Below are 27,400 nucleotides of genomic sequence, written 5' to 3' on the forward strand. Positions count from 1 at the left end.
TTTGCCTGTGCAATGCCATGAGATTAACTTGTTCTGAGTGAAACACAGCAACATTCCATAGGACCTTCCTAGCTATCCACAAGGAGTAAAACCCCCAGGGCTTAACACAAGAGTCTCTACAGTTGGTGAATGGGACTGTTCCACCTCTGTGACCTAGTCCAGAGGGTCACAGAGTGCATCACCTCCAGGTTTAACCTCCAACTCCAGTCAAATTAGGAGTGCCCAACTTTTCACAGCTCCTTCATGTTCTTAACCTGGAGTAATTTTGTGCCACAAAAGTATTTATAAATATAGACTGAAAAAATAATCTTATTAGTCAGATGAAGGTGTTACTAACAAGACAATGAACAGGAACCAGTTGTGTGTCCTGCAGCTGACATTCATAGTGGTGTCACTGCATGGTCATTGTAACGTGAGGTAAAATATTGATTTATTGTTATAGATAATAATGATGTGCAAGATCCAGTTAAACTAGCAACATTTCAATAGATGAATGAAAATAAATTGTCTCCCTCATTTTCCATTAAATCTGTAAGCATCTTTAAGTGCAACAAATTATTCTGATGACCAAAACTGTTTTATATACATATTAAGAAATATATACAATCTTCCATATATATTTATTCATTGGCAAATTCCCAGACTGGTTCAAGTCATTAAAATACAATTGGGAAATGGAAACAATAATTTTTATCCAAGTACGTTCTTGAAGGAAGAAGTGGAGAGACAGAAAAGTGTTTCTGCTCCTGAGAATGAGCCAGGCAGAATTATTCCATTCAGTCAATAATTTAATGAGAAATCTCATCAAAGTCAACATTAATAGGACTGTGCCTTTAGTTTTAATTCTTCCTTGAGACTGATATTTTCACTAGCACAGAGAGACAGGATAAGATTAATGCATTGTTTCAGTCTCATTTAGACTTTACCAGACCTCCACTTCTCTCTTTACCGTAACAGAATTTACAACTGGTCTTCACCCATCTACATGGGAGTAAGATTTTTTCTAATCTGAAATCTATTGTAAGAACAGTTCTAGAATACATTTACTTATTTTAATTAACATAAAATACAACAGTTTTTAATCAAGGTAACACTAAAGGTTTGAAAACACTCCACATTTTCTGGAAACAGACTTTTTCCCTGAGGCCCTAGTTTTTCCTTCACTAGTTACCTTGTGCAGGACATAGGGTCTACCTGACTTTTTTTCCTCTTTTTTCTTAAAGTGCCTATATCAGATATGCTGGTGTAAATACTTTTATATAACAAAAGTAACAATTTCCTCAAACACACATAAATCTGTTCAGAGCTGATATGTTCTTCCTGACTATACTTTCAAATCATGCTATAACCATATCAACTCTCTTGATAGTGCATTTATAGAGTTTTCCTTCAAACTTCACTTTGGGAAAATGGATTTTGAATTAAAGTAAGAAAAGGGAGAAAACTAATTTAAGGCTGCTGATAGAAATATAGGTAGAAATATACATTTCTACACAAAAACTTTTCATCATTGAGAGCCACATTTAGTTATCTAAATATAATTTTTTTGCATTTGATTGACTTAAAAAATTGTATTTTATGGATTTGACTGATTTCCGGGTCAACTAAAATGCAGTGCTTTGTAGTAATACATGGTATAAAAACTATTTTTTATTAGTTTTTATACCATGTATTACTACAAAGCATGAGTTGTTTTATACATATATTATAACAAGCATGAGTTATTTTCCATACATCAGGACTCAACGAGTAGCAGTACCTGGCACAATAATAGCAAATTGGCTTTGCAACTACCATACAGTGCAGGGCCCCTCCCAGGTAATGCTGTGTCCCTGACTGGGTCAGAGTGGCTGAGACAAAATGATCTTTCTAGTTTCTTCCAAACCAGGCCATTCTACGTCTCAGTGATTCTATTCAATTATTTGTGTGAGCTTAATTTAGGATAGTTGGGAACATATCAGAACAAGGATTCTGAAAATGATATTTAATTTTTAAAGAGCAGATAAAATTTGCAAAATGACTTTATACAAATTTCAAGTTTGCTCCTCATGAGTATTGAGAGCAATAGCAGCTCATTTTTCTGGCCAAAGAAATGGTTCTAACATTTACATTTATTTTATGGAGTTAAACCAATTGTTTTTGGACTCTATTCTGACTTATTCCAGTGAGAGATATACCAAGGTCTATCAACTTATTTCTAATAATAGTTCACCAATAAGCCAGACAAACAATTTTGACTTTCAAATCACAATTTTGACTACTCAGAGAAGTCAGAAAAAGCTGGACTGTCAGGAATCAAATTTTATATGCTTTCTTACAAGTTTCAGAGATTTTCAAAACTTCTCATTTACTGTGTAGATATACATGTATGTTGATTTTGTGTTCTATATCTTGCTGTGGACATCATGGAAAAAGACAATACCTATCAAAATTGATTCAGACTTAGAAAATTACGTTTCAGGTAAGACCTACTTATTAATGATTGCTACTTTTAGCCACAGTATTTTTATTTTCTGCCACGAGGTTATATTTGTCCCATGCCTTCATTATCCCTATGCACAAAGTTTTCATCTTCTTATCAGCTTATCACTGTATGAGCTGAGGGTGCAGGACTTCTGAGATTATCAGAAATCATGTGAAGAACATGAAAGCAGCTAAAATAATATTCACATGTGTTACTTTGCTGTACTTTACATAGGCTTTTGACAAGCTAACAGAACATTTAAAATACTGTGGTTCTTTGATATTTTTCTATCACTCTAGCAATACAAGGGTGGTGTTTAATACATCTTTATGGCTTCAGAAGGAGTATATCGGCTGTACAAATTAATATTACTGCAGAACTATTTTTCATTATAGCCAGGTCAGGAAATCTGGAATGTAATAGCAACCTGAATTCCTCATTGTTCCATTTCCATCCCTGACATGGATTTACCAGAAACCTAGCTCATCTACCCTGAACAGCATTGCTAAGAAATGCTAAGAGCAATGTGCATTTCAAGCCTCATGTTAAAATAAGCTCATTGACTGTGTGCTTGTGCACAGATCCTAGTCTGATTTTGAGATAGGACAACCACATTGTGTAAATTACTATGATGCTCTGGAGTACAACCCAAATTGTAATCTGATCTGCACAGTCACTGTTACAATTTGTTACCTGGAAGAGCAGAAATCCAGTTAGAATTTGAGCTGTGTTTAAAAATAAAGCAGAAAATAATCTTTTATTTTATGAACTGCAAATATGAAGTGTAGGTAAATTATTTATGGAATTAAGATGACCTGTCCTTGCCTGAAATGTGTGTGTGTGAGCAACTTGATCTTTTTAAGAGTCAGTAAAGGTACAGTTACTGAGTTCTGCTGATAGCTCCCCTGATCAATAAAAATATCTGTTTCAAAAGAAAAGGAATAATTTCCTAGGACTCTAAGAACTACTGTGAGCATTTAGAAAATGGATTGTGTGCAAACATCTACACTGGGTTCATCCCAAATTAAGCAAGATAAATCCCTCTCTAGCTATCCAAAATTAGGTGTTTGAACTATTAATCAAAGCTGCTTTTAAAGTCAGTGAAAGGAGACCAGCACCTCCACAAAGCAATTAATCTTATCCTTGGATGTGTGTTTATCATCACAGATGGAAGGAAACATATCTCCACTACAGGGAACCCTGAAGGTTGTCGTAGGTTAGACACCAGCAGTGGGTTTTGTTCGAGATTAGATGTAGACATGATTTGAGTTTATCAGCTACCTTTAGTCAAACGGGCTTCTTCTTTTGGTCTAGCATCATTTGAGATGATCTAGGATATCCTGTCTGTGTTCAGTTGCCAGTAGAGATGATCACAGGTCATATGCTGTAATTTCCAGTCTGTCTCAAATGTGTAAGGTGTGCTAAAGTGCATCAAATGACATTTTATATAGATATTTTGGTGAATAAAATAAGTTCAATGAAAATTCAATCTTTTCTAAAGGAAGAATATTGTGTAAGGTAAATCTGTGAGAAATCAACCAATTACATTATCTACCATAAAATTAACCACAAAAGATGAAGCGAGTAGACACAGCGTATTCCCATTCTCAATGTATGTAAGTATGAAGAACCTGTGAGGAAAGTCTCTAATGTTAATAATTGCTTTTACACAAATAGTCTTCTCTCCAGTTTACAAATTGGATTCAAAGACACCATTATTGTCACAGAAATGCAATGTTTGGCTTACATGTGAAAAATAGTGTTTGTCTCACCCTCTGTTCAGACACAGAAGGGAGGAAAATACCACTCCAGAGCTTTGATGAGCTCTGACGAACACATAGACTCACTACAACTTCAAAGAAACGAATCCTGGTCTTGTATAAAGAATGCAAAACTCCCGCAGAAGTAAAAAAATACCTCATTCATATGTCTGGAAACAGGATTCAGCTCTGAGAACTAAAACAGCCTGCACCCACCTGCTGCTTTAATTCTGAAACATCTTTTCAATTATTATCTGGTATAAATCACTAATCCAGAGCAATGTGCTTTACTATGAAGACAGTATTCCAGTCATAAAGTGTGATCCAAGTGGAAACTCCCCAAAATTAAGCAGGAATGACCAGAACATTACAACTATGATCTTGGTTTTCTCCATGACAAACTCTTGCATTGACTATTACACATTTACAAGGTTTCAGTTTTCATTTGGTTATTGTTGTTTAAAGCCGGAGAAGGCTTGCTCTTCTGGCCATCAGTTCCTCCTTTGGATGTGTCCTGGAAGAAAAGCCTTGGCATCCACAGTGACATTAAAATTCGCTTATATTCATTCCGAAAATTCTGATTAAGAAGACCATATATTATTGCATTAAGGCAGCTGTTGAAATAGGCCATTAAGTAACTTATAATGAATAACCATTCAGGAACTTTTGGTGCCATTTCCGTAGGATCAATGGCTACAGCCAGTCCAATGAAGTTTAGAGGTGCCCAGCAAAAGGCAAAAATCACAAAAACAACAAACATGGTAAGAAAGTTTCTGAAGTCACTTGGCTTCAATCTTGGCTTTGTTTCTGACTTGACTCGTCTTCGAACTTGAAGCACTAAAACCCAAATTCGAAGGTAGCAGAAGCTGACAATGGTGATAGGGACGATGAAGTGAATGACCACCACAGCTATTGTGTAGTAGGAGCTGGCAGTTTGGACAAACGTGCATGAATAGATGCGTGGATCATACTTCAAAGAGCCAACAAAAAAATTTGGCACAGTTGCAATTACTGTTAATATCCAGACTAAGGAGACGTACAACATTGTATTCCAACAGCTGTACACTTTGTCATAGGCAAAACTGTGACATATGTAGCAATATCTGTTTATTGCAATTGCAGTGATGTTGAAAATAGAGCCTATTACACTTAGTCCCATCACAAAGCCACTGGCTTTACAGTGCGTTTCACCCAGTGTCCATCCATTGCGGAAAATAGCTAAGAGCACCAGCGGGTATGGATACAAGGCCACCACCAGATCAGCCAAAGCTAGGCTCACCACAAATGCGTTACCTGGAAGGAAAAAAAAATACAGAAGCATAAGTCTGAAAGCAAGCATAGCTGTTAAGAAGAAGAAAAGTGTTTCATTATTATGGATGTCTGCAAGGTTAAATTATTGGTGATGTCAGCAAGCAGTTGGTAGATAGGACCAACAGGGAAATGATTTTACAACGTAACTTGGAGCACCACGGAAATATCTGGAGCAGCAGGGTGTTTCCAGTCCGTTGGTGACTGGATTATATCCTCCTTGCTCTTTTTATCTTTAATAAACATAGTCATCAGTGAGCTGTTACATAAGCACATGTTGAGTTGTTTAAGTATAGCTAACTCCATGGTTGGATTGATAAAATGAAAAAAAAAAAGTCTCAATTGTGCCAGGTAAGTAAGCCATTCTGCCATTCTATCCCATCACTTGCATGCTAATGGGCTTCACAAGCATAAAGTAGAAGGATATACAAAGACTAGGTTTATAGGTATTGGAAGGATGTCTTGTTTTATGTATACTCTAAATTTCTGCACAATGTTCTGTAGAATAGATATTTTCTGCATAAATGGCCTACCCATACTACAGTTATTTTCTTTTTGGATTGTCTGAGGAAGAGTCGATCATCTTCACCATCCTCTGAAGAAAGGCATAGTTAATTATACAAAGAAAAGTTCCATGCATGCAAGAGGAAGTATTCATATTTTCTGATGATGATATTCAGGGAATATAGGTGATATGGTTGAGCCCTATCTTCTCTCTTTAACCAGTGTCCTCTTCATCAGTTTGAAATTTCTGGCATTGTATCTTAGGGTATTTTTATAAAATAGTGAGACAGTAAGCTATATTCCTGAAAAATATTCTTTAGGAACTTCACTCTAGAAGATAGAGGTTTTAATGTTGAATTCTTGGCATTTAGGTGTCATAAAATGTATATGGTTTGTATGGTTTTGTTTATGGCTTTCCTACTCTTCTTTCTTTCCTGGAAATCCTTCACAGCATGAACTGATATGGAAAAATCCAAGCAATTTTAAAAATTGGGCATGGAACATAATTATTTTTTGGAAGGAGAAGTTAGGTGCTCCATTCTACATATTCTGAGCTTACTAGTCCTCAACTAACAAGTTCTCCATGTCATATTAAGAATGACATTAACTGGAAGTCGTAAAAGCAATAACCATGTATTAATATGCTCATCAAAAATGATGGAATTTCACATCTACTCTGTTTTCTCCACCTGCTTTACATCTGTAGCTTCTTGAATTAAGGAATGGGGAACTGTCTTTCTCCCATACACTTTAGGGGACCACTATGCTCACCAGAATTTGCACAACAGCAAGTAAACTTAATGGAAAGCAGGACTATCCATCTGTACCCTCAGAAACATAGCCTATCTCAAGAGCAGTGCACAACTTATTTCAGATAGCTGTATAAAGATAGTTCCTTGTAATGCATTTAGTAGCCTGTTTCCTATATTTTAAAAAGCTACACAAGTCTTTCCATAGCTGCAGCTGGATGCTTTGTGAGGAAAGACTGAACAAATTAGGGAGATGATTGAGTGAGCCATGATAACTTCAAATGTTCCTATGATTGTTGCGATTCCAAGCAAGCTTCAGTCACAACAAGGAAGTTTCAAAATAGACACAGAGAAAAAAAATAATGGCAAGAAGAAGGAAGTGTGGGAACACCTTGCTCTGAGTCTGCCACTGAAGAAAATAGAAAACAAGTATTTGTCAGTACTGGCCTAAATAAAGCTGATCCCTTTGTGCAGGAAGGATGAGATGACTGTGAAGGCCTCTTGTAGCCATGTGGCAAACAGGACAAAAACAAAACTAACAAAAGAACAAGGGCATCTTTATCAGAATATATTTACATCCTGGCAACAAGAATTTCTCTTACGTTTTTTCATCACTGTATCTGACATTAGAAAATAAAGAAGTCAAAAGTTGGAAGTCAGAAGAAAAGAAGGAAGGAAAGAAGGACAGAAAAAGGAAGGAAAGAAAAGACTCTTTTTTTCTGTTTTAGAATGTCTTTTGGAGAAAGAGAGAATTTAGTCTAGTGTGTTCACTGAGATTAATCTAAACTCTAAGGCCTTCCAGCATCAGCTTCTACCCAAAATGTAATTGTTCAGTTGAAATAGAGTGGGCATTGAGCTCTTTCAATCACATTTGGAAATAAACTGTAAAGTACATTTGGCAAGATATTTTCAAAGTTTTGAGCACAATTTAGGACTTCTTGAAAATTCCAGGTGCAATGAATAAATAGAGTGAGCAAGGAACTTGTCAAAAACTTAATTTACTAGTTTACAACTCAGAAGAAAAATGATCCAATATCTATAAAGGCCTCAGGTGATTTGTCACTTCTACGGCTTTTTACAGAGTTGAATGCTCCCACTGTGCACTGCAAAGTAAGCTCCAATGGTATTTTTCTGTCTTTGTGGAAGACTACAGTATTAAGTTTAATGTTTATTACTGCAATGAATAATCTACAGAAGTAGAGAGAAACTTTTCTAATTCAAAAAACATAAATAATTGACATTTTGAGAAATCAAAGGTCTTAGACATTTTCTATGTGCTTCCAGAAAGTAAATGTTCCTTGACACACCTAACCCAGGGCTTTTAGAGTGGCCTAAATTACATTAATAACATAAGTAAAGAGGTAACTTTTTGCTGTTTGCAACAAAATAGAAAGCACAGAATTTTCATCTAGCTGGAATTATCATCATTGCTTCTGGAATTTACTTGATGAACTTTGTTCTCAGATTTTAGTTTCACTAGAGAGAGAGGTATTTTCATTTTTTCACTGGAGTGGAAATATCCCTTAATTACAAGCAGTAGCTACTGAAAGCCATATGTCTTGCCAGGTATTTAAAAATATGCACATCTGTGCTGTCTTAAACACTGATAGTTCTATGCATAAAAAAGAAAATAAGTTCTGATATTGAATTTGGGTGCAACAGAACTAGATAGGTATTTCATGAAGCATTCCTGCATACTAATTTACTTACTACAACTAACAGGAGAAAGAGAACTGTCACACCCTCTGGTAATCTTGGTATGACTTGATATTATGGGAATTTACTTACAGAACAAACTTTTTGGTAAGGCTAAAACCTTTAAGGGCTTAGCATCTGCCTTCTGAGAAGACAACTGACTTTGAATTTCTTTACTAAAACCTGGAGCAATTGCAATGAGCAACTATTTTTTAAAGGTTTTTCTTCTCTCTTTGGTTTTAAACTGGTGAAAATGCTTAATTATATAACATATGTCATGGTGTTTGTGGGTTTTTTTAGGTAGTGTTTTGGTTGTTACACATTTGTTTAACAAGTTTTTATATATTGCATACAGACATCACCCTCTTTGATCTATGACATCAGGTGGAGTAGAGAATTAAGTCTTTCACACACTGACATTTGAATTCCCTGCGACAGTACAAGCCAAGACCTAGGGTAAGCTTTGATTTACTGAGACATGTTAATTTGGTATAATGTTCAACAGCGTGTTGCTAACAGAAGGTGTAACATAATGCTCCAAACAAATGCCAGATGGGTGTTTGTTTTCTTTGTGAATGTGACAGTTTAAAGGCAGTGATATGCACTTTTGTAGTTTTGTCTCAATATTTCAGATATTAGGGAGGTATACTGCAGGCTTTGATGTAAGGGAAAGGGAGAGGTGATAGATTTCCACTAGAACAACATATTTTAGAGCCTTCCTGCCCTCCAGCAGATCAACACTCCCATCCAATTTGGTGTTGTCTGCAAACAACAGAGGGGGTACTCAATCCCCTTGTCCATATCACTGATAAAGATATTAAACAGGACTGGCCTAAAGAAGAATGCTGGACTCACAAGAACAAAACCTTAGCACGTAAAAAGGACTTAGAGATTGTGGCTAAGTGACTTTCGGACTCCTGGACTGGAACAGAACTGCGTTCTTGGCCCTACATCTGCAGCTATGAATTAGCACTGGAAGCTGCATTTGCAGGAGGTCAATTTTAGGCTTATTAGGCAGATCTCTCAGCTGTCGACACAGACACAGATTTACTGAAAGGAGGTATCTAAACTGCACTGTTGTGTTTGAGATCATGATTTTGGCATGCTTGGCAACTAGGCATGAATGTAATGCAAAACAAAACCTCCGCTTCCTCTCCCTCTGGTTAAATATGGGAACACTAGTCCTTGCTGCGAGTTTGCTGCCTTGAGTTTGCCAATAGACGACAGGTGTATGAGTGCCGTGCTGCTGTTAAAAGCCGAGCAAAAGGCCTGAGGTTTGCAGTCCCTGGGCGCGCAGTTTGGCTCCCCGCGGCTCTCTCGGCGCTGCTGGGCACGGCGGTGACACTCTGTTGCCACCTAGTGCGGGAGCCACGGCAGAGACAGCGCATCGCATCCCCTGGCAGGGCAGCGGGAAACGCCCGGGGCCGGCTCTTCCAAAGCAGAATGCTGATCCTTAATCAGATACTACATTTGCGGGGCGATAAATACTTTTCTGGGCTTCTGATACTTTCTGAGATTGCAGGAACTTGTCCACTACCGGGTGTTTTCAGAAAGAAAAGGCGAAGCAGAAGAGCTAAGACAGGTTTTACTACTAGAAAATTTCACTGTTGCCTAGTAGTTAGGACTCTTCCATGATAGAAGAACCCTTCTTTGAAAAAGACTTGAGTTTATGTCTTCCGTAGTCCCCAGAGAGTGCCCTACTCACCAGCCCTGCTGCTCTTCTGGGGTTAGCATGCTTGTCTCTTTCTAGGTTATGTTCAAGAATTTCAGCCTAGAATCAGAATACACAGGTTACCACTTGTATTGTAGAGTGCTCTTTATCAGTATGCTCATCCAAAAAAAAAAAGTTTAAAAATCCCTCTCATGATTTAACAGCAGAGAAACTGACATAGGTGCAAGGCATTGATTAGGAAGAACACTCCAGGTTCATGAATTTTGCTCTTACTTTTCTGTTAGATAATACCACCTTTGTTAGGCATCCTCTGGGAAAACTGGCAGCACTGGTCCAGCTTTCTTCTCCCAAACAGCATCATAGTGGCATACTGATGCTGAGGGATGGAGCAAAGAGAAGAGCTAGAGCTATTAAATAAGGCTAGTTGTAGTTGTATTAAAAGCAAATAAAAGGGAATGGTTGCTGCACTAGGTAGTAAATCCTTAACAGATTTTGCAGAGAAAAAAAGTTTTGTGTTCAAAGGAAGACTGGAAAAGTACTTGTAAGAGTACTTAATTGAAGTACTACATTTGAATTTTACTTAACAGACATACCATACTAGATTTAGGAACTCCTCTGAGATGGAAGGAATCACAAGTTGTAATAATACAGAACCATTGTACAGGGTTGCTCTGTTCTCTTTTTCTCCTCAGTTCTTGCTTCCTTCTACTGCTTAAGACAGAGCACGAGTCTAGCTATGCCTTGTTCTGTGTGTCCAGCCATCTGAAACTGAGCTGCATTTCACAGCAGGCTGAGGGGAGAAGATCCCCTATATCCATGCCCTAACAGTGAATTCAGGCTCCTGCCTTGAGGGTAGTCTAGGATGGAAAAGGCCCATGTTGTTGCTGAGAGAATCATAGACTTGTAGAATCACAGAATGGTTTGAGTTGGAAGGGACCTTAGGTATCATCTTGTTCTAACCCCCTGCCATGGGCAGGGACACCTTCGACAGCATCAGATAGCTCAATGCTCCACCCAGCCTGGCCCTGAACACTTCCAGGGTTTGGGCATCCATGTTTTCTCTGGGCAACCTGTGCCAGTGTCTCACCACCTTCCCAGTAAAGAATCTTAGCTAATCTAAGTCTACCCTCTTTAGTTTAAAATCTCCCCTTTTCCAGTTTAGATGTCACACAGGGAGTGAAGCCAAGACATTCACTCTGAGGCTTAGTGCCATGGCACCAGTGGCAGCCCAGCCTCAGAACCTCCAGTTGCTGACAAATAACAACAAAACCCGACTGGTTTTTCACTGGTTCATGAAATAAGTCCTGTTTGCTATATCTGCCAGTACACATCAGCCTAATTTTCTTCTCTTGAAGTAATCACAGCTGTTGATTGCTTCAACCAAGAAAGAATAGGAAACCTACTTGTACAACTGCAAGTATGAAAACTCATTTACTGCTGACAAAGGGGCTAATATGAAAAGCTGTAAAATACAACAGGTGCAATTTAGTTAGATCCTATAAAGAGTTGGGCAACCTATAATTTTTAATAACTTTTTATTCAGTGTCTCAGCATTGTATTGCATGTCAGAAAAATAAAAGTGAAATATGTCGCATTTTATAGGATGTTGCTTTGTTAAAGGAACAAACAAAAACCCTACCCCAAAACTTGTTCAAGATCAACTATAAAAGACTGAAATGTGGAACCAAACAAAGGAAGAATATTTCACTTATAAAAACTCTGGGAAAAAACTTCATTATGCCCTGACAGATTTTAATTTGTATTGTGTGAAACAATAGTTCATTCCATCACCTTTATTATTACTTTCATCTTTGCTACTGTATCTAAACTATATTTGTGTCAAAGGAAATTATGTTGGTATTTTTCTTTATTACTGCAACAAAACATTGCTCAAGTCCTTAGAATAACTTAACTTCCACCTTCTTTTATAAAAAAAGACAGGAAATTGAAAAATGAAAATAATTTTGTTCAAACTAAGACCATGTTTTGTTTCGTTAAGCTGTTTGGTTTATGTTTTGTTCTATTTTAATATTTGCTGGCAGATTATTTGAATTTAAAAAAACCCAAACAAACCAACAAATCTCAGACATTAAATAGTTCTATTTTAAAATACAAGGCTGAAGATATTACTGAAGACACTCAGGCTATCAGGCTGGTATATGAAGTGAATAAAACTGGGGACTATTGGAGACTATGGGGCACAGTCAGGACCAATTTGCCAAGAGATTTGATTAGCCATGATAAGGCACATCTTCTAGTTTAGCCCTGCAGACCAATTTAAGCAGCCCAGAATTTTTTGACCAGTGTAGATGTTGGGGTCTCCACTTAGAGAACATAAGTCATGCAAGTGGCAATTTCCTCAGTGCTTTGCTCAGCTGCTCCGTAGGGCTGTGGGTGGAGGACTTGCAGCCCGTGGCTACCGAGACAAATATGTGCAAAGCATGTACATGTCAACTGGTTCAATCCGCTAAAAGAAACCAAATCTAGGCCCATTACTCCTCCTATGTACTTTTGGGTGTTCCTGCGTTCAACTCCCAGGATCCTGGATTTTTTAAAATAGGATCTGATACACTGCAGTAAATAGAGTACACGGGAACATCTAATTGGAAAACGTTTATGTTGACAAGTTGCCAATGCTTCTAAACAACCCGACTCCCTTCATTATAATCTTCTTTTCTTTTCTTGTTTCCTGTTTCACCAAGGAAGAAAATAGATGATAATAAAAAAAATGGCCAATATAACCTTTCAGAAAGGAAAAGTCTTACCCTTTCTGTTCTGAGCTTTTGGAAGGCCTCATTACTGTACATGCATAGGGAGATGAATGTCTTCAGAAGCTGTTGTCAGTCTCTGCCATCTGCTTCTTTTGGAAACAAGGTCTTAAAGCAAAGTACAGTGACATGATTCATCTTATAATGATACTCATAGGTTTGTAAACAGCATGTGAACAGATGAATAAATAAAATGCTTTTAAAGAAGATGATTGTGTATTCTCTTCTGAAGTATTAGCTGCTTTGTGTTCCAACTCAATACAGACAAAGTGTGTAATGATCATTTGCTGAATCAAGGTCTTTTCTGAGAGCCGGTAGAAGCCTTGAAAAATGACAAGACAACAGCTCTCCTGTGGCTAGGCCTGCAAGTCATGATGATGTTGAGATAGGTAAATGAGGGGTGATAGGCATGCAACCAGTATAGCCATAGAACCACAAAAGCTGGAACTAATCTCTGGAGTTTATCTAGTCCAACCCTCCCATTCAAAGAGGGATAGGCTGTAATGGGTTGTTCAGGGCCATGTCCAGTCAGCCTTTCACTGCCTACAGCCACAGAGACTCAACAACCTCTCAGGGTGACCTGTGCCAGTAAGGAATCAGTGTACAGGATATTTAATGTTCTCACTAGGCGATAGAGGCAAGATGCTGTCAATTTTGTCACAGATGAGGGGTCTACTTGATCTACTAAATATTAGAGGGTACTTAAGATCATGCCTGTTACTATGCATGCAGACACCAGACATGGTCATTAACAATGACCTAGACTTGCTAGGTCAGAAGAAGAGGCCCCAGTGCAGATTAGAATAGATGGGGCTTTGTTTTTCTTATACTTTGCCTTCAGATTCTTTGTGACACCAGAACTTTTTGAACAATCTTTGACTGGACAGAATAGCCTGAGCCAAACACAGAACCTGGACCAAGAAACGTTTCCAGACCAGTAAATCTAAAGGCTAGTAAAGGCACAGAACTCCGTGGGGATGGAGTGTGGAGTCTGGTAAAGGCTGCACAGAAAGAGGCAGGAGGCACCAGCTCCTAGCAAAATCATTTTCAGAAAGCAATTCCCACTGGCTTTAGCAAGGCTAGAATGCTCCTCCTTATCTAAATACTCACCTACTAAGTTAGAATAATCAAACCTAGATTCTGCAGAATCCTGTTCCACATGCTGCTCTGATGACCTTTGAGCACTGTGAAGTGACTGCAACCAGCCCTTCAGACCAGCTCCTTGTGGCATTCTAGCTCACCCCAGTGAGTGACCTGGCATCCTGTGACCCAGAAACACAGCTGTGGGTGACTTCTGTCTGCCTAACCTACTGAGTCACACCTCTTGTACTCCATTAATACACTTGCAAACTGGAGCAAACCAATACAGCTTTTACTAAGATGAGTTCAAATGGAGATCACTGTATTTTTTATATATATATATATACATATATATATTTATATCTATATATATACACACACACACACATATATATATACACACATATATATATACACACATATATATACATATATAAGCGGCATGAGAATGTTTGAGAGTGTTTGAAGGTCACCTGCTTCACTATTGTGTTTGCTCTCCATAAGCAGAGCAGATATTCTTGCTTCATCTTTAACCAGGAAGCTGGCTGCACAGCAAGTTTTATAGTCTTTATGGTCCCAGCATACCAGGTGTTTCATAAGAGTGACTAAAGAAGATTGGATTGTTTTTAGATTATCCAACCAAAGGCATGATTACAGGACCTCAAATTAGCTAACTTGTTTCACTCTGAAACAACAGATGTCCAGTGCTGCAATTGGACTCTGGATTGTGTAGTTGAGGTTTCATACACAGTACCATAATCATAGGTAAAATCTTATAAACTCTTTCAACCCATTTACCAGTAGATATTTCTCTCTAGGCAAATTGATATTGTTACACCATCCTTTTACAAAGCCTGCCTCAACATCTGATTAATGTTTTACACATTTTACTTCTAATCACTGCAAAGGGAAGAATAAAAAAGAAAGGGAAGTCTTACTTAACATGAAAACTGATTCAGAAAGTAATCTTTTGTCCATGGGCTCTAACCCCACCTGTGAATCTAATAACAATTACTTTTGCAGTTGCTTGAAAAATATCTCAGGGAGATTTCTTGTCCTTGAGTAGGAGTGCTCTAAATTTCCACAGCACAACACTCACTTTCTGACATTCCATTTTATGCCAGTAAAACACCTGGAGTGTAATGGTGTACTGTCTGACTCGTGGCAGGGAAGTTTGAATTTTAAATATTCTTTCTGTCATGACCACTAACATAACAAGACAAAGGCATACAAAGATACCAGTAGCCTATTAATCATTTTTTTTTTCTCTAACAATGCAAAATTACACTCTCTGCATTCCAGAAATCAGCACATAAAATGCTTAGATTGATTATTATTACATATATTCATAGGCGACAGCCTTCACACAAAACGTTCTTTTCCCTATTTGCACTCAAATGAAACTTTGTGTACACTTGAATTATTTGGAAAAAGTGAACTGGTTTTAGAATGAGAGTACACTGAGAATTTTGGGCAGCATTGGAGCAAAGCATAGAGACCTGAGGATGCTGCTTGTTGGTTCCCGTCTTCTTTGCAGTGGTATATTTTACAATTTGCTGCTAGCTCTAAACTTACAATTAGTTAACATAATTATATTTACATGGGCTGAGATACCAAGTGGATATTTTTCTTGTTAGTCAGACTGTTAGTTCCAGGAGCTGCATGTGCTATCTTCTGACAGCAATTATTGCCTACGTTGAGCAAATACGGCAGTATAAACCAACAGGTAAGCAGCTGTTGTTCTATAGTAAAAAGATGACAGTATAAATGGAATTATCATATAAATTATTATCATCTTCATAAGGTGTTTAAACATTGAAACTGATCCAAGTCCATAAAACATTGTTGAAAAAACTAGTAAGTCTGTCAGAAGGGTAATGTTTTTTCTGCAGACATAATTTAAGCAGCATTTATTAAACAGTGTAATCAAATACCTCTACAATTAATAAATAATTAACAAAATAATCCCAACCGTCAGGATTCTAGGCATTTGATGAACGTGCTTAAGGTGTTTTTATTTGCTTTCATGTCAAGATGTTGCTGCTCCCTATGAAGCTGAAATGTCAGGAAAATGCTGCCTCTGATATATCTCAGTCCTTATCAGTATGGAAATCAAAAGTAAAACAGAAGATTCTGAAGCAGCTACTCTTGTTAGGGAGGATGCACCACAGTGTTGCATCCACAGTGATTTAGACATGTTTCTGTGGGATTTTGCTGTCAGGAAATCTGTTATATGCCCATACCAAGGTGAAAAGTTAAAAAAGCAGAACAACTGCTTGGATTCGTTTTTGGGAAGATGAAAATTGCGATAGCATTAGTATTCCTTTCTGCAAATGAAGAAATGGTTTTATCAGCTCAGGATTACATGGCTGTTTTCATAAGCATTCTTGGAAACAAGGCAATGTACTTGCCAGTTCAAGGCACCAATATGCACTGGTAAAGGATAACTTCTAAGAAGCTAAAATCTGAAGCGTATCTGAAGGTAGTGGTACTCATAATAGATCTGAATTGGAGTAGGAGTAGAATTTACTCCTAGAGGCAGAGAACAGGTTGTCACTGATTTAATGGAATGAGAGTAGTCTCCTATAACATACTCAACACAATGATTAAAGTAATCTGGTGAACATATATCTGCTAAGAATAGTTGAAAAAATTAGTCTTTTGAACTGAGTTGTCCTAGCGCTCTGCGGGGAGGTTTGGTGTCTTAGCTCTGGCTGATTGTGCCAAAGAGCACCATGAATCCTTGAATTGCTTCTGCTGGTCCATCCAAGAATAGAGCTTTACTGCAGAGAGGTCATTCCTCATGCAGTCAGTGTGTCTTGCAAAAGGAATGTCAGTCCAGAGTCCAGGAGAGAGCTGGCAGGAAAGGGAGTGCTCCTAAGACCCATTGGAACTGCCACAACACAGCTGCTAAGAGCTCCTTCTAATTTCCTGTATCTGAGAGTATGTTTTGAGAGTATGTTTGTGTTGGTTATATCAAGGAGATGAACGAAACTTATTCATACTCTGAGCTGAAAAAAAAAAAACAAGCAAAAGCTGTGTGGCTGTGTTAGACTAGGCCTTAATGGGAGCCCACACTGTTGCAGCAAAAGCATCACTCTGACAGCATCCTTTGGTTTTCCTTCCCTTGAAACACGGATAGAGTGGACTTGTGCTAAATGAAATACATGACCCTTAGAGTCTTCTTCACAAGTTCAGGAAAACATACTTCTGCATCCCAAATAAATCCTTATTATTCTATTTCCTATAAAGATAAGCATACCAATAGCTCCACTTATTAAGTGGAATAGGATTTAATATTACATTCTAAAAGAAAAGTATCTTGGACCTGATCTTGGCAATAAACTTCTTTTTTGCTTATCAACAAATGGATTACCATACAGGATAACAGTAAATGGTAATTCGGAACAATGATAACTTGGCAATAATGTATTGCCAAGTGCTTCAAAGGAAGATACAAAATACCCTATGGCTGCTGAATAACCTGCACTAAGTTACAATTTTACCCTAAACAGCATTCCCTGTGGTGCAGATTGAGAGAAAAGTTATTTTTCTACTTTATGATGTTTCTGTACTCTCAAATACTTCTTTCAATCCCTCTAGGATCATAATTACCTTACAAATTTTCTGTTTCTGAAATAATTTAAAATTCCATATCCTTCAGTTTTTTTCTCTTCTAGAACAATCTTAGGTTCCCATTTTTCACTTTTTTTCTAAATTTACCTGGAAGATTCACCCTCTTTGTTAAAGAAATGTTCTTATTTTGGAAATTAATAATACTGGCTCTTCACTTTGCTCTTCTACTTTTGGATTTACTTACAGGTTAACAAAGTTCAGAGTTATTAATTCATAAGTAACTTTGAAGACTTATTTTCTCATTTGGTTACTGTTTGAACCAAGTCTCACAGAAAAGAGGAAGGAATTGGTGATGAACCAATTCTGTTTCCTCTCCAAGAAGAGAATAGAAGTATAATTAGAATTATGAGATGAGTCACGGGCACATGAATGAATAGTTCTAGAAGTTATATGGAAAGATTTGGAGTATTGATCATTTGGAGGTATTTTCTGGGAATAGGTTTCATATCTTCATGGACAGACTTCACCTAAGCATATGGGATACCAGCTTGCAATACAAGCTGGCAGAATGAATAAAAAGAACTTGAAGTTGAGAGATGGGAAGAGAGCTTGAGAAGAAACCATATAGTTTCTTCATTTAACACCCATGGCAAGGGAATTTTGGCTTCAGGAAGGTGGTGGCAAAAAATATAGAAAACAGGAGCTCAAACATTGCAGAGTTCAACTGGAGTGGTAATATATAAAGCAGTAGAGCCAGTTAAAGGGTGCCAGGAACCTATGCAATAAAATAGGGGATCCAAAACCAGTGAGAAATAAAAATAAAACTTTAAAACTTTATGGAAACAATTCTGTTAGAATGGAACTTCATCAGTGATCAGAGAAGACAAATACCAACCAAAAGGTCTATTGTCTTCATAAAAGAAGGAGAATGAAGAGAGAGAGAGAGAGAGAGAGAGAGAGAGAGTAGAGAGGATATCCTGGTAAAAGACAAAATTACATTGGTGAAGAGTTGCAAAGACAATGTGCAGTGAAGAATGCAGAAACCTGAAATTGGATGAGAACATCTTCCTTTTAGGAGGAAAACATTATTGAAGCCAATTTGACAATGCAGGTCCTAAAATGTAAAGGGGAAAATAAGCACAGAAATGGCAGTGCTTATTTTGTGTCCAGAGTTCTGGACATAGACCCAGCAGATTTCTTCAATTCAAAGTCTGTTTCCCAATATATCCCAGCCTTTGTGTTCATAAAGACCAAAGACATCCCTGAAGAGCCTGCCATAGAAAATAAGGTTGTATTGAAAGCAGATGAGATTATTTTGGTTAAATTAAATACAAGAATAAACAAAGCAGACATAGCTAAGAAGGGGGCTTGCACATTTTGATAAATAAAAGAAGCTAATTAGGAAAGTGAAATCAGCTGTATTGAGGAGCTTAGGGATTTGAATGTGGAAGAAGCTTGACATTTCTTCATATTAAAGGTACAAAAATATTCTATAACTTGCATCCAAAAGAGGGCAAAATATAAGAAAAAGTTCTAGATCTAGATGGAGAAGAAGTTGTCTCAGTACAAGGACAAGAAATGAGGCTAGAAGTAAAAGATATGTCCACCAAGAAACTGCTAGAGAGAGCAAGAATTGATAAAATGGAAACTGAATAACCCCCTAAACTTCTTTGACTTCACAAAAACTTCTAAAATTATTAAAATGCCCTTTCAGCACAGTGAAAAGAGGGAAGGAAAGACAAGTTGCTGGGGGAGGGGGACCTTGAAAATTTATTTTAAATGGCTCCTGGTTTGAAGAAAGATTTTGCTAGGCCTTTTAATAAAGACAAAACTGGTGGTCTTGGGGACAAAGCAGGCTGACAGGTGAGGAATTAGCATATCCACACTACAATAAAGCGAAAATATCAGAAAGATTGAATTTTCTTGATGGCAGGAATTTTTTAACATCTGTTATCTCAGAGATAGTGTTGTGTTCTGAAAGCATTGAGAGCTACATGTGGGACCTGTAAAAAGGGGCTGAGATGTTCTCTAGTCCTCCCTGCCAGTAGGGAAGTGCAGATTTCTCTCAGGCTTGAGTGATTTGATTTCTCTCAGAGCTTGGCTCCCACATGCATCCCAAAGAGCAGTGTTGCCATGACTCACTTGCAGCTGTGGCGCTCTCACACTTTACTACCCATTTCCTCCTCCTTTGCTATGGCGCTGCACAAATGCTGTTTCTTTTTGCATGAATGGTGCTCGCAGTAAGTCAGAAAAGCTATTAGTCAGGGAGTAATAAGAACAGCAAACCAGTGCTGCCACCTCTGGAAGATTTGTTTGTCTACCATAGAGCATGCATTAACATGTCACCTGCATGTCACCTGTATTCAAGGTGGGAAATCGTTGAAAAGGAAGAATGAATCGAGAACTATTTGAGTTCTCAATCTCAGTTGTAGCCAAGACTGGAGAGACAAACTTGGAGTGATAGGAAAATTAAAGATGCATGTATAGAGAAATGGAATAAAATCAATGTGAGCTTATACAAAGTGGCTGCACCAACCAATCTGATAATCTTTATTTAATAAAAGATGGACTTGGACTTTCTGGATCTGGGAGGTTGCTCTAAACAAATCTAGCCTTGGAATCACCAGGGTACCACTTACAGTCTGTTGCTACCACTTCCTGGACAATGATGAAAGAGAATTGTTGGACCGGAGGGAGATAACCTACATTGAACTAATTTTGTCTGTTTCAGAAGTATTACATCACAAAACACAAAGAGAACTAATGAAATTTTGTGATAATACAGAGTTGAGAGCCTACTGATACATGGACATGCCAAGATCTTTTTCTGCTTGAGGACTAAAAGACCAGAAAGTGGATAGAGTATAATAACATGAGATATGAGGTCAGGCACTGAAGGAATAATTGTGTAACAAAGGCAAAAGAAGAGCTGCATCAGCAAGGGACTGCCCCAAGAACAGTCACCCATATTATGCTACCTCATAAAAGGAAAATATGTCTTCAAGGCATGCCAGGTCCATTTTGTCTATCCAGGAAAGGACAGAGCAGAATAAAATGTTAATATTTTCTTAAGAGTATTGGTGGTACTTCATCTGCATTACTGAGAACAGGTCAGTTTTCTGTTTAAGACAGATTAATTTAGTTTGGAAAGACCTAAAAACCCCAGGAAAATTAAGAACTTAGTTACTTAGAGAAAACAAAAAGTATTTGACTTGTCTACTAAGGAAAAAAAAAAAAAGGTTGAGGGGTAAACATTTGTTTACTTCCCATTAATATTGCACAAGAGTTCTCAACAGGTGGAGAAACAATCCATTCAAATTAAATGACAATTGTAATTCTACAAATAAAGATATCCCCTCTAAGTAAGCAACTAATAATCACAAAGTTAAAATAAAGTAAAAATTAGTTTGAATCATGGTAAGAGATAGAAAACATTTATTCTAAATGTTGGGTTCAATGAACTTTTGTGAATATTGAAGATATGTTTCCATCAATTTCTTAGCATTGAGCACCTTTAAGGAGAATGTGAGGGAAAATATGAAAGCCAAACACATCCAGTCCTGGAGCTAAGGATTCTGTGGATCCAGGGTTCAAGAAGCAAGGGGTACAAAAGCTGAAGCCATCAGAGTGGGATCTCATGATCTGCTCATCAAAATATGTTCTTGTCAGCGTCACTGCTGGTATTAAAGGACAATTTTCCCAAGTGGTTTCAGAAACAGGTTTCTCCACTGTCATTTTGTAAGAGATGGATTCCATCACAGGAAACAACTACCCTGTATTCCAGTGGACAGGAAAAATAATAGTGGAGGAATAAAGGAGGGAAAGAGAACTGGTGTGGCCAAAGAGATGAAGAATAACTGAAAACAGCATTTAACAATGGGGATAACTTACCTTCAGCTGTATCACAGAAATGTGGAGTGAAGGCTATGGAAAGAGCATGGAAAAATGCTACAAGACTTGCTTATATTGCTGAACAAGTTTATTTAGTAGATGGATAAGTACCAATATTACAATCCTACATGCAGGACTGTTTATTTTGTACAGATGACCATATGAGAAGCATTGTCCATCTCCAGAGCCACATACACATTAGACAGAACTAAACATGTGAATACACCGATGCTCTTACAGGTAAAAGAAACATGCATTTTGATTTAATTTGTGTTGCAACAGCACCTTGCTATTCAAATGGAAATGAGAGTCTCACTGTGCTGTGTTAGCTGGTATATATAGAAAGGAAAATAGTGGAGAGGGTGAGGAGGGCTGACAAAATGCACTAAAAATACCACTTTCCACTAATGTGTTCTTTGGCAATGCACCAAGGTTAGTATTAATATTCTGCCAAAAGTCAAAGGGTCCCAAGTCCTCATTACTATTTGAAATGATATGGAGTTAATGTGCCTAATTCTCACTTCTCACTGATTTTATGCTGGGAGATGCCTCTCTCCTCTGGGAGATGCCTTGCTGGTTCCCACTTTCTAGAGTGCTTCCTACCAGGTTCTTACCGCAGCCCATAATGTTACATTTATCACTACAGCTACACAAAAGTATCTTTAAGGTTCTTAAAAGCATCTAGTGGCTTTGATTTACTTGATGCCCTTTCAGGATACTTGATCATCCAGCAGTGGTTGTTGAGCTCATGTAAACTTTAACACTTCAAAAGTTCAGCAATATAAAAGCTGCCGTCAACCGGGCATGTTTAATTGCAGGCACACAAAATCAATAATTGTTTCTGAAAATTCGGAACACATTTGACATTTCAAATAGAAAGGCAAGCTGATTTAATTTTATTATTTCCACATACGAAGTTTTATTTAATTTTGTAGTGTGTTAGATGAAATTGCTCTCTTCCCAATTTAGAACTGATAAAAGCATTAATTTCTGTAAATTAAATCACTTCCAGAGATCAGAAGTTGCTCAGCCTCTCACAGAAAGACTGGGTGCAGTTATGTAAGACAAGCATGTTGATTCATACCAATTATGCTATGCATTACTTGGAAAAGTCTTCACAGATTTTCCCCAAAACCAAATTTAAATGTGGGAAAGAGGCTCCTGTGTGATCTGAAACAATCATTCTGTTGTAAGGCTGTCAAAATTCCCATGCTTGAGGAGTGAATGAGCAATGTCCAGAAACACCAATCCTATCTATTCTTTATTTCTCTCCTGCTGAACATAATAGGGTACAAGCCCAGTGGGTAATGGGTCATTTTATTTCACTCCATTCTTGCGCCTCCCATTATATAAAAGCATTAGAATAGATTTACTTTTGGTCATGCTTTAATTTTTAGGACAGTGATGCATAACTACATTGTTTCCTGTTATCAGATCTCTCTGTGAAGTCTAGAACAGAATAGTGTTGATAAATCCTGGAAAAACTGCTAGACCTGTATTGTTTTCTGAATGTATGATTACTTCTTGTGCCACAGAAGTAGGCAGAGCTGGTTAATTTATTCCTTATACACCTGTGACTTATTTGAAGTCCCAAACTCTCATCCAAGAAAAATCTCTCACTAACGTCTTCAAAGGGAACTGAGTGCTCATGATGTATAGCTCTTCCTTTTTCCTTCGATCATCTAGATGTCTTCCTGTCATAACCATTCCCCTAACTTCACCTTTTTCTTATTTGACAAGGTCCAAAACTCCTTTCATGCTGTTCTTCATCACCATTTCCCTTTCTACTGCATTCACTTCCCTTGCAGGTACAATCATATCGTTTCTTGTTTGTTCAGAATAGAAACCTGCAAGTCCACCTGCTTTTCCACCTTCCTTTGTCAGAGGCTAAGGGCTCCTTTCCCATCCCCTCTATCACTCCACCCACATCAGTTTCCAGTCCTCTTCCACTCTGCTTCCTCCCTAAGAAATTTTTCCTAAAAAGGACTTCTGTAGACATTTACCAAACTATGCCCTTTCAGTTACACCTCCAAGAGTCATGTCCCCCTGATGTAAAACTAAGAACTGCCAATTTAAAAGGTATTTAACCTTATGAAGATTATGTAGAAAGAATTCCTCGCTGTTTTTCACAGTACTTATCAAAGATAAGGAGATCTTTGGGACAGGGTCAGTGACATCACATTAAGGATTATCCTAGAAGGAGATCAATTAGCAGGTATTTGAGCTAGGTAAGACGACTACGTTTGGGGGATTTTTTGTTCTGTGGTGTTGTTTTTGGTTTTTTTTTTTTTTCTGGGGGGGGGGTTGGGTTTTTTTCCCCCAACAGTCCCAGGATGCCACAGAGTACTTTGATCAGTATCTTGGAACTTACTCTTCCAGGCACCACTCTCTTCAAGTCCAAACTTCCCTGTGCTGTTGTTTGGGTGAAGGGAATCTTTCAGAAGAGAGCCCCTCGTTTCCCGCCCCTGGACGGGATATGATGCCTCGGGCCGGCCGCCCCCTTCAGGGAGGGCCCTGTTCCCTGGGCGCTCACTGTCCCCGGAGTCCAGGCGCGAATCCCTCTGGAACTCGCCTTCCCCCGCCGCCGAGTGGGCCGGGAGAGCGCCGGTGAGTCACGGCGGTTCCCGCGGGACTCCGTGCCCGCCGCGGCTCCCAGCCCTTCCCATCCCATCCCATCCCAGCCCAGCCCCGCTCCGCTGTCCCGGGGCAGCGCCAGCGCTGCTCGGCGGCCGCGGTCCCGCTCGGGGCACGCAGGGCTGCGGCTCCGCGGCGTGCGGCGCTGCCGGGCTCGGCACGGCTCTGCTCGTCTCGGCTTGCTCCCCCGGGAGGACAGCCCAAGCACAAGGGCACGGACTCGCAGCGGCCACCCCACGTCTTCCCTCGCTCAGCCAAACCACCCTTGCAGACGCTCTCGGGTTCGGTGCTGCTCGGGGAGTGTGATCTCTCATCCCGGTGTAAACGGGACTTGCCGGCATCTCCCGCCTGAAGCGAGATGTGCAGCGATTGGGGAGCCCAAGAGTTACCCCTCCATAAACTTCTTTTGCCCGAGTCCGATTTAACTCGGAGCAAGAGCGAAGGAGCGCCTGCTCCCCGTTAGCAGGAGCTCCAGTCACGGCACGTGAGACACGACAGCGCTTGGGAAGCGACGCTGCTTAAAAACACCCCAAACCAACACCCCCAGTACCCCCAGGAGAAACAAGGCAGCAGCTCTCCCTCCTTCCCGGCGGCAAGGGAGCACCCCTGACACAGAGGATCGATGGCAGAGCCCTCTGGCCCCGAGCGCGGGGAGCGTAGCGCTCCGGACTCCTGCCAGCTCCCAGCAAAGTTTGGTGATCCCGAGCTGCGTTCGCATGGAAAACGAGGGAACTCGAGTCCCGAAGGAACGAGGAGTTCCAGGAACAGCTCAGTACTACAAGAACTATAGTAGATACACCACAATTTCGGGGGTAGCACTCTATACTGCACCGACACCTAGCATCCAGCCGAGCGCGGGTGTACCCAGCTCGGCGCACCAGGGAACAATCGGCTCCATGGAAGGGGGAGCCGGAGGCGCTGCAGGATCCGCACGCCGCGGGACGGGCGCGAATCAGGGCCAGGAGGCAAATCAGAGAAGTTGGTGAGAAACTACAGAGTTTCGTAGTTTGAAACACGTTGTTAGCAGCCCGGCAGAGATGAGGAGATAAAACCAGCACGTTTAGCAAGTAAAAACCGCCGAGCAACATTCTAGCACACACAGGAGAAAGTGTAGACACGATTCAAAGACAACACCGCACTTTATTTGTTGCGTTCTGGTTGAAGGATGAGCGATGAGGACACAAGAAGGCGATTTCGTGAAGACTACCGTGAACTCTGGTGGGGCTCCAGAGAGCGGGCTGAGCCGCTTCCCCACGCATGCACAGCACCGTATCTTTAGGACTCTTGAGCAAGTTTTAAAAGCTCCTCCTTCACTCCTCCGACGGCTTTGGGCACGCTTTTTGTCGCCGGATGGCACCGATTCCCCTCCTCGGGAGCTCCATAGAGAACACATCACGCCTCATTAGGCGCCACTGAAGGACCTGCGTTCCCGGACGGAGGGCAGCACGGAGCCCGAGGGGAAGGGCGACTGAGCGCCTGGGGGTCCCTGCACACACTACAAGGCAAGAACCCAGAGATGGGGGCTCTGCCTCCCCGCCTTCAGCGGGCGGCCCGCACGGACTCGGCAAGAGGGATGGACTCCTCAGGACAGCTGGAAGCGAGAACCAGGATAGCGGCGGGACTCCGGGCGCTCGCTGCTCCCTGCCACGGCCGGGGCAGGGTGCGGGGAACAAGCCCTTACCTGAGTTCCGAAGCTTGCGGTTCTTGAAGACGGAGAGGATGACCAGGAGGTTGCCCAGGATGTCCACCACGGTGGTGAAGATCAGCACGCTGGACAGCACCGGCACCACCCAGGCGGGCCGCGGGGCGCCCGCCGCCGCCGCCTCCCGCTCCGCCAAGCCCAGGCGGCCGCGCCCGCCCGGGTCACAGCAGTTCCTCAGGGAGCCGTTCTCCAGCATCGCGGCCACCCCGTCCCGGCGCCTCCCCGCGGTCACCGGCGGCGGCCCCGCGGACTGCCCGCGCGGGCGGGCGGGAACGGCTTTAAGGGGCACGCCGGGCGCTGCTCCGCCGGCAGGGGCGGGCATGGGCGGTGCCAGAGCCCCCTCCCCTTTCGCGGGCGGTGGGGGAAGCCCGGGGGCGGGCCCAGCCCCGCCTGCCGGGGGAGGGAGGGAGGGAGGAGGTGGCGGCGAGGCCGGCGGGAGCGGTGGCGCGGAGCGGGAGCAGGAGGGCGGGAGCGCCGGGGGCTGCCGGGGCTGCCGGGGCTGCCGGGGCTGGGGCAGCATCCGCGGGTAGCAGAAGCAGCATCCGCGGGTAGCGGAGGCAGCCGCGCTCGGCAATCCCCGGTGACAGCTTGCGTGGCCGGAGAGCCGCGGGGACAGGCGAGGGCGGCGGAGAAGCCGCTGTCCCAAAACACTGCTCCTGCTCCAGGGCTTAGCCGCGGACATCCGCCATCCGCCGCCGGGAGAGCGCTTGTTTGGGGCTTGTTTGTGATTTGGTTCTGGGGAGTTGTTTTTTCCCTGCCCCGCGGCTCGGACCGCGGTGTTCCCGGCAGCGCAAGGCCAGCGCTCCCCCCGCCGCTGTCGCCGCCAGGCACACGGTGCGCCCAGACGAGTGTTCCTGGCACATTGCTGCCGTCGGCCTGGCGGCAGATCTGAAGGGGTCGTACCGTGCCTTCGCCGTGGCCTTGTGCCTCGCGTTTGAACACAGCGGTCAGATCGAGACCGAGGGCAGCGCCCTCAGTCGGGGCGATAGCTGCGAGCGCCACGGACGGGACGTGCCCGCGCCCTTGTCGGCTTCGGAATCCGGGCGCGCTCCGCGGGATTTTCCCTCCAAGCTGCAGGGCCGACAGAAGGGCACCGGCGGGCTGCACTCTGCAATTACGCTGGAAACATATCGTTTCCTTTTGGCACCTCAAAGTGACAGCTGCCATACGCTCATTTGCATTAAGCAAACAAGCGAGAGGTGTGCGGCAGGGGAGGGCAGGGCCCGCCTGTCGCCGTGCCCGGCTGGCGGCGTGGCACTGTGCCGCCCCGTGCCGCGGGCACTGGGACACCGCGCCCGCACCGCCGGGACCCGCAATTAGCGCTGCTCGCAGCACACGTAACTCGCGAGGGTTTCGTGCCCTACTTCGCATTGTTTTCAGGCCATCCAGGTCACGCTGTGTGGTTGTCCTGCTTTCAGAGGAAGGCATGCCCCTCAGGTTTTCAAGAATTAGATCCTGAGGTAACCTGCCTTCTGGCATTAGTTTGAAAAAACAGGACAAGTTCCTGTCTTTTCTAACGGTAAATAACTTATTGTGGCTCCTTGCTTCTTTGAGGCTTAACGTGCACTGGTGTAATCAAAATGCTGAAGATTACTCT

At 41.3% G+C, this 27,400-nt stretch overlaps 1 protein-coding gene across 2 annotated transcripts; it reads right to left on the reverse strand.

Annotated features, from left to right (window-relative positions):
- Positions 1-413: 413 nt before the first annotated feature.
- On the reverse strand, positions 414-26,035 carry MTNR1B (melatonin receptor 1B). Of its 2 annotated transcripts, none has more exons than XM_064719036.1 (2): positions 25,783-26,035; positions 414-5,517 (listed from the first exon to the last, which is right to left on the reverse strand). In XM_064719036.1, exons 1-2 carry the CDS (start codon positions 25,997-25,999, stop codon positions 4,649-4,651), a joined length of 1,086 nt encoding a protein of 361 aa, XP_064575106.1. In that variant the 5' UTR covers positions 26,000-26,035; the 3' UTR covers positions 414-4,648. The 2 variants fall into 2 exon arrangements, with proteins under 2 accessions (XP_064575106.1, XP_064575112.1); XM_064719042.1 differs by lacking the exon at positions 414-5,517 and adding an exon at positions 25,239-25,596.
- Between the last annotated feature and the right edge of the window lie 1,365 nt (positions 26,036-27,400).

The sequence above is a fragment of the Zonotrichia leucophrys genome, chromosome 1 (assembly GCF_028769735.1).
Source record: "Zonotrichia leucophrys gambelii isolate GWCS_2022_RI chromosome 1, RI_Zleu_2.0, whole genome shotgun sequence".
Classification (NCBI taxonomy): Eukaryota; Metazoa; Chordata; class Aves; order Passeriformes; family Passerellidae; genus Zonotrichia; species Zonotrichia leucophrys.